At 43.1% G+C, this 7,778-nt stretch overlaps 1 protein-coding gene across 1 annotated transcript; it reads left to right on the top strand.

Annotated features, from left to right (window-relative positions):
- Window positions 1-4,855: 4,855 nt before the first annotated feature.
- Window positions 4,856-6,760, top strand: LOC131234983 (aldehyde oxidase GLOX-like). The gene has a single exon (XM_058232035.1). It carries the CDS (start codon window positions 4,861-4,863, stop codon window positions 6,538-6,540), a length of 1,680 nt encoding a protein of 559 aa, XP_058088018.1. The 5' UTR covers window positions 4,856-4,860; the 3' UTR covers window positions 6,541-6,760.
- Window positions 6,761-7,778: the final 1,018 nt, after the last annotated feature.

The following is a 7,778-nucleotide window of genomic DNA, read 5'->3' as shown; positions in this document are numbered from 1 at the left end:
TGATTACTCTACTGTATGTTCTTGGATTTCGTTAAACTGCTGATTTGTTTAACATGAAAACATGATTCGGATTTACTAAAATACGCGATTGCTTACTTGAGACGCATGCCTTAGAACTTGATAAGTTATGAATATATGATTCTTGAACTGGTTGTACATATGAGTTTTACTTCAAATATTAAAGCATGCTTGAATCTTCATAAGGTTAGATTGTTTGTCGGTCATACATTATTTAAAAGCTCTCTATGGAAACTCCTACTTTAAGAGAGTCCGAGCTTAGGGTGTAACAGAACGGATTGTGATGAAATTAGACCATCAACATGGAGGTTATGACTAGTGTCAGTTATGTTGTGGGGCTTACCACCTATGGAGTGGCTCCACTTACCTAACCATAGAATGAGCCTCACAATATTTATTCCCTTCGTCGTTTACTCGTATTGATCCATACATACCGCCTCATTTTAGTCGTTATATTTAATGATTTCGATACTTCATTTCAGTCAGCATACGGTGGTAAATTCTTTGTATAGAGAATTGATTGGCTACATGTTGATGAGTTATATACACACCCTAAGGTGGTAGCCTCATGAGCCGGGGATGGTGGTATGGGACTTGTGCCCGAGCTGTCGGCCTACGCTAGCAACTAGCTCCCGTAGTGACTTTTAAGCTTATTTAAATTAGCTGGTTGTAATTGGACTAATAACGGGTTGACTAATCAGGCATACATGTCACCGACCAGCATCTATTAATATCGTATGTGATGTACGTATTTGTCCGACTAGATGTTTTTCCCAGGTCGATAATTGCATAGGTGACGAGCCCAATGTTCGCACGGATGAGCATCCCCGGGGTGATGATTGCATTCACGCATCCATACACATAATAAGACTGCATTTGCTATGTTTTGGACTGCCTGTATGTTTTATATTATTTCTTGTCTAGGGTGGCGATGTGTAATCTGGAGGGAAGATCACACTGAGCTGGCCACTCATTCATCAATGTTCAAACGTACAGAGGACGTAGGTGTAGAGACAGGAGACTACGCAGCAGACTTCGAGGCTACTGAAGTTGGAGCAGATGATGAGCCTTACGAGAAAGAGCCGCGCCAGGAGGCGACTGCATATTATGGCCTCAACCAGTAGATTTCATTTATTTTAAATTATTTCACTTGAGGATTTCGTATTTGGCCCCCAACTGTATGGGCAGGATAGTGCTTCTTGTTTTGATCATATCTATGCTATGGTTGTTTCCCGCTACTTGCACTTTGATTTTCATTGATTACCATTATTATTCAGTTAACTCTTAGGTTTTTGGGATACGAGTCGTGTACTCGGGTTCTGAAAATCGGAGCGTTACAGGAATTGAGCATGAAGTGATTGAACTTGACCGCGAAGTAAATGAAATTCACCGCGAACTGATTGAAATTGACCGTAAAGTGAATGAAATTGACCGCGAAGTGAATGAAATTGACCGTGAACTGATTAAAATTGACCATGAAGTGAATAAAATAGATTTTCGACCATCAACCTGATGGAATCTTGGAAAATAACTAGGTTGGTTGGCTAAAGTAGCTTCTCCTACCCCGAAATCATATATGGTACGTCAAGTAACTAATTTTGATTTAGAAGATATTCTTGTTAAATGAATAAAGAAAGAAATGAAAAAAAGAGAGAGATTTTTTTAAATATACTTATATATACATATTTATATAAATATGTACTAGAGAAAAATGTAGGTAGAATAAAGTTCTCCACGTATAAAAATAAATAAATAAATAAATAAAATGGTGCATAGACTCTCGCAGCACTCAGTTATGGCTATAGTTATAATCCGTAGTGATAAGGTCCCAACCTTGACCATGACTCCATAGCCTTTATTTTTCTGTGGTAATCCCTATCGCTTTTTGTGGGTCCCATTATGAGGTATGTGTTATATCCAAACCGTCCATCTATTTTGCGAACTCGTATTAAAGCTTGAGACGAAAATTAAGACAGATCTAGCTATCAAGTGGACCACACTATAAAAGGCAATGGAGGATTTAACGTCTACTGGAACCCTTGTAGGGGTCACAGAAGTTCTGGATGATCGTGAAATTTGTTCTTCCTCTTCATCCAGATCTCTATGAACTTATGAATTGATTAGATGGAAAATAAATGTTATGGTGGGCCTTATAAAAAAATTTATATGTTTTTTTTTTTTTGATAATGCTCCCAAATGATCTTGAAATATGGATGAACGTTGTGGATCTAATAATGTGGCCCATGTAACTTTGATCACTTTTGAACCATTCCTACAACTCGGAGTTTGAGGAGCGTCAGCGCTCGTCTTCCAGCACCAGCCGATCCGCTTCCGAAAGGAAATGCATGGGTATTTTCGACCCGAGAAAAGTTGTTCGTACGACTAAGGCTGATTCTTGGGACACGGATTGCTTCCTACTAATCCGTCCGGGCAGGGTTCTGTGGGGCCCACCATGATGTAAGTGTTTTATCCATGCCGTTAATCATTTTCCTCAAATCATTTTAAGGCATTAGCAAGAAAATGAGGCTGATATAGGGATTAAGTGGACCACAAAGTGAGAATTTAACTTCTACCATTAAAAATTTCTTGGAAGCTAGAGAAGTTTCAAATCAAGCTGATATTTGTTTTTTCAATTCATCCACGTCCATATGACCTTATTAATAGGTTGGATGGTTAAAAAACATCACTGTGGCCCTTAGAAAGGATCCAATGGTGGGTGTAATTATCACTGCAGCTTCCTTTGGTGTGATCCACTTGAGCTGTGGACCTGCTTAATTTCCATAGTAATACCTTAAAATGATATAAGAAAAACGATTAACGGTGTGTATAAAACACTTACATCACGATAGCCCCACAGATCGCTACTCCCGCCGGTCCCTAGCTCCAAACGGGCAGTTCTATGGGTGGGCCCACCGTGATGTATTTGTACATACAAACCGTCTATCCCTTTTCCCATATTATTTTAAGAGATAAAAAACAAAAATTAAGCAGATCCAACACTCAAGTGAACCACGCAACAGATGACTCTTGCATTTAATGCAACTGACATTTAATGCTTTGTGCATTTTAATGCAAAAGCTTATTATTTGGTGTGGTCCACTTGGGCGTGGGATATACCTTTTTGTGTTCATGCCTTAAAATTATCCGAGAAAAGGGATTGGCAGTTTGGATGTATATATACATCACGGTGGGTCCACCCACAGAACTGCCCATTCGGAGCTAGGGACGGGCGGGGGTAGTATGCAATCCGCGTCGAGGTAGAAGCAAGTGGGCTTAAAAAGGTTCGTGGGCCACATAAGGGTCGTACAGTAAGAAATTTCTCTATGTTTTCGTACTACCACCGCGGGATTAACAAACATGCTAACTACACAGCTTCATGGTAATCGATATCTCGTGGCACATGTGAGAGAGATCTGGACCATTCAACAGGTGAGTACACCCATAAATGACATCAAACGAAAATCTAGCCAGTAAGATTCACAGATGGGGCACCCATGTATCAAAAAGAAGATAGTCAATGGTCGATACTCATCTCTGACACCAACCCTTTATGCATGGCATTTGACGGGCGGATTAGATACTGACAAGGTCCGTAGCCAAATCCCTACCGAAGTGCCGTCACCAAGCTTTGTGGACTCCACCATGATGCATGTGTTGTATCCATGCCATCCATCCATTTGGAGAGATCGTTTTATGGCAGCAAAAAAGGATTGAGGTAGATAAAATGTTCCCCTGTAGAGAGATCGATTTATGGCAGTAAAAACAAAGAATGAGATGGATATAAAGTTCAAGTGGACTCCACTGTAGGAAACAGTGGAGACAGTGAGTGACATCCACCGTTCAAAACTTCTTAAGGGGCCACGGAAGTTTCCAATAAACTGATATTTTTGTTTTCACTTCATCTATCTCTATTTTAACTTGTGAATAGGTTGAATCTCAAAAATACATTACGGTGGGCCCTATAAATGTTTCAACGGTGGGTGTGACTGCTTCCACGGTTTTCTACGGTGGCTTCACTTGAACTTTAGATCTATCTCATTCCTTTTCTTATGCCATATAACGATCTCTCCAAATGGTTGGACGGCATGGATACAACACACGCATCATGATATGATCCGCATAGCTTGGTGACGTCACTTCAGTAGACATTTGGCTACTGACCTTGTCAGTATCTAATCCGCGTCCGGCTGGGCCCTCCTCTCCCTGCTGGAATTCTCGTAGGCGGAATCCGTTGGTCCACTGAGATGTCCTGAAGAAATCGACTCCGTCCATCAGTTTCAAAACCTTATAATAGAGCAATATTCCAAAAATGATACAGATCCAAAATTGATGTGGGCCACACAAAAGGAAAGAGTGAGAACGGAAACACGTACCATTGAAACCTGACCGGAGCCCATTATGATGTTTATATGCCATCCAAAACGTTCATAAGGTCATCCTAACAGGGATAAACTGAAAATAAAATTATTAGCCTGATTTAAAACTTTCGTGGTTCATGAAGGTTTCAACGGTGGATTTTCCATTTTCACTGTTTTCTCTCCTGGGGCCAAATTAAGCTTTGGATCTGCCTCATTTTTTAGCTCCTAACTTATCGTGAGCTTACGAAACTGACGAACGGAGTGGATTTCTCACATAGATCGGGTTGGACCCCACATACCTTCCACTGCCTGTTGGCGACGGACACGTGTCACAAGAATTCCCTCTTTAAATACCTTCTTCGCTCGTTCCAACCTCATTATATTGTTTTATCTCATTCCAGTCCTGTTCTCTGCTCTCCAATTCCTCTTCTTCCTCCAAAATTCAAGAAAACCATCCAAACGCTCCGAATCTTTTTCCTTTCTCATGGAAAATCGTGCGTTCTTCCTCTTCTTCTTCTCCCTCTTCCTACCTCTCCTCTTTTCAACAATCCCTTTCCTATCCCTATACCAACAGCTTCCCGCCACAGGCGAATGGCGCCTCCTGCAGAAGAGCATTGGCATCTCAGCCATGCACATGCAGCTCATCTACACCAACCAAGTCGTCATGTTCGACCGCACCGATTTCGGACCGTCCAATCTCTATTTCCCCGACGGTCGATGCCGATTGGACCCCAACGATACCGCCCTCAAGATCGACTGCACTGCACACTCCCTCATATACGACGTTCAATCCAACACCGTTCGCCCTCTCACCGTCCAGACTGACACGTGGTGCTCATCCGGCTCCGTTCTTCCCAACGGCACCTTCGTCCAGACAGGCGGATACAATGACGGGGAACGCGTGGTCCGTACCTTTTCCCCATGTGTGGGTGGCCCACTATTTCAAGATTGCGATTGGATCGAGAAGCCCCACTATCTTTCTGTCCGTCGCTGGTATGCCACAAATCAGATTCTGCAAGATGGACGGTTGATAATCGTCGGCGGACGTCGACAATTCAGTTATGAATTCTTTCCAAGGAGCGCCTCTGAGCCAGCAAATTACTCGCTTGGGTTCTTGAAAGAGACACGGGACGTCGACGAGAACAATCTCTACCCGTTCCTGCACCTGCTACCGGACGGAAATCTATTCATCTTTGCAAATGATCGTGCGGTCAGATTCGATTACGTGAACAATCGTGTGGTCAGGAAGTATCCACCTATCCCGGGGCGGGACCCACGGAATTACCCCAGCTCTGGATCATCCGTACTTCTCCCGCTGCATCTTGATGATATCGATGGTGTCGATGGCCTGATAGCCGAGGTGATGGTATGCGGCGGGGCGCCACGTGGCGCATTCAAGCGGGCCGAGAAGGGAACATTCTTGCCAGCTTTATCAAGCTGTGGACGGCTGAGAGTCACTGATCTTGAGCCCCAGTGGGAAATGGAAGAAATGCCGATGGCCCGAGTCATGGGAGATATGCTGCTGCTCCCAACGGGCGATGTCTTGATCATAAATGGTGCAGCCAATGGCACGTCCGGGTGGGAGCTGGGGCGGAACCCGATCACCAGACCTGTTCTTTATCATCCATCTGATCCAGTGGGCCACCGGTTCCAGATCCTAAGTCCATCGCCAATCGCTAGACTATACCATTCATCAGCTGTCGTGCTTCCCGACGGTCGGATCCTCGTTGGAGGCAGCAACCCTCATATGCGTTACAACTTCACTGGCGTAGATTACCCGACAGAGCTCAGCATCGAAGCGTTTTCGCCGCCCTACCTCGATATGCAATACGCTCGGTTTCGGCCACAGATCTCATTCACTGTGCCCCACCAATTCATATCGTATGGCCAACCGATCACCGTCAATTTTGTATTGACGTCCTACATGCAGCAATCTGGACTGTCTGTTACAATGCTGGCCCCGTCATTCACAACGCATTCTATCGCGATGAATCAGAGATTGCTGGTGTTGAATGTGACAGGAGTGGTGCAGGCATCGGCCTTGAACTATCAGGTGAACGCAATTGGACCGCCAACGGCTGCGATCGCACCGCCTGGTTACTACATGCTGTTTGTTGTGCATGCAGGGGTGCCCAGCCCTGGCATATGGGTGAGGATGCAGTGATTTTTATCATTTTTATGCCTTCATTTTCTATTCATGGGGAATGATATTTTTCTGCCACAGAGATTGATATGGTTCCTACCTTGAAGGGTAGTTTGATCTAAATTACACTTGTCAGGGGTGAATTGTCACTTTTGGGGGTCTACATATCATTGTATTTGTCCACGGGAGAAACCTCATTGATTGATTTAATTGGGCTTTTTTAAAACGGTTTGTATTTTTGGGTGGCATTTTTTTCATGCAATTTTGGATGTTATATGTTGAAAGAAATGAAATCATCGATTGGATTATGTAATCTGTTGAAAGAAATGAAATCAGCAGTTGGATTGGTTGTTTGAAATCAGAAGAAGGTTGGATCTCTCTCTCCCTTAGCTAGTTTGCTTTGATACTCTGGCAGAGTGATAAATGATACGCAGGCAGTTCAAGATTACTGATAAATTTATACTTGGAAACTAGTAATTAGACTAAGTTATCCAAATTTTGATACCAGTTTAAGTGCATAATTGATACTCTTATATATAACGATTAGATTACTGTACATATGTTGGACGGTTAAAATTGAAGAGTATCCAATAGTCTTATTCAAAAATAAAAAAGTTTCCATGAATAAGAGGTTTGGATTGTTCGACCAGTCTAAATTTTCAGTGGGCCCCATATTCATTTGGTTTTATTTAACTTCGTATATGGCATGGGTACCATTTCTAAGTGCCTGTGTATGAAGTGTACGTTCTCACGCAGCCTGTGTAAGAAATAACTCCCCCCACCCGATATGAAAAGAATAGCTGGATTGGTTGAATGACATTGAGAGTTATTTGATACTCTGGCCAGCAGCGTTATTATGCTCGAGACGCAGGCACTTCGAATTTATACACGTGAGCATGTATTAACTCTAAACTGCCTACATTGTTGAATCTACTGTAAGTGAAAACCCTAAGGGCCTGTTTGGCCGGGCTGGATGGGATTAGATTGTATTGGAAGGGATTGGAAGGAGCAATCCCGGGATTGGCCTGGCGTGCCAAACAGGCACTTTGAACTTCTGCCTGGTTGGAGCAATCCATGAGATTGCCAGCTATCCACTGACATCACCATCATTACCTTGAAATTCACCCAATCCCTCCTAATCCCATTTATTTTGCCGACATGTCTAGGTGGATGGATTGAAAGGGATTGGCCGGGTGCAATTCCAGGATTGGCCAGGCAGGCCTAACATAGTCAGTGGTAGATTCCTCCATATAGCAATC

This window comes from Magnolia sinica, chromosome 19 (assembly GCF_029962835.1).
Source record: "Magnolia sinica isolate HGM2019 chromosome 19, MsV1, whole genome shotgun sequence".
Classification (NCBI taxonomy): Eukaryota; Viridiplantae; Streptophyta; class Magnoliopsida; order Magnoliales; family Magnoliaceae; genus Magnolia; species Magnolia sinica.
This window is presented reverse-complemented; position numbering and strand designations above follow the sequence as displayed.

Coding starts and splice junctions, on each gene's coding strand:
- LOC131234983 (XM_058232035.1), top strand. CDS start 4,861: ATGGAAAATCGTGCGTTCTTCCTCTTCTTCTTCTCCCTCTTCCTACCT.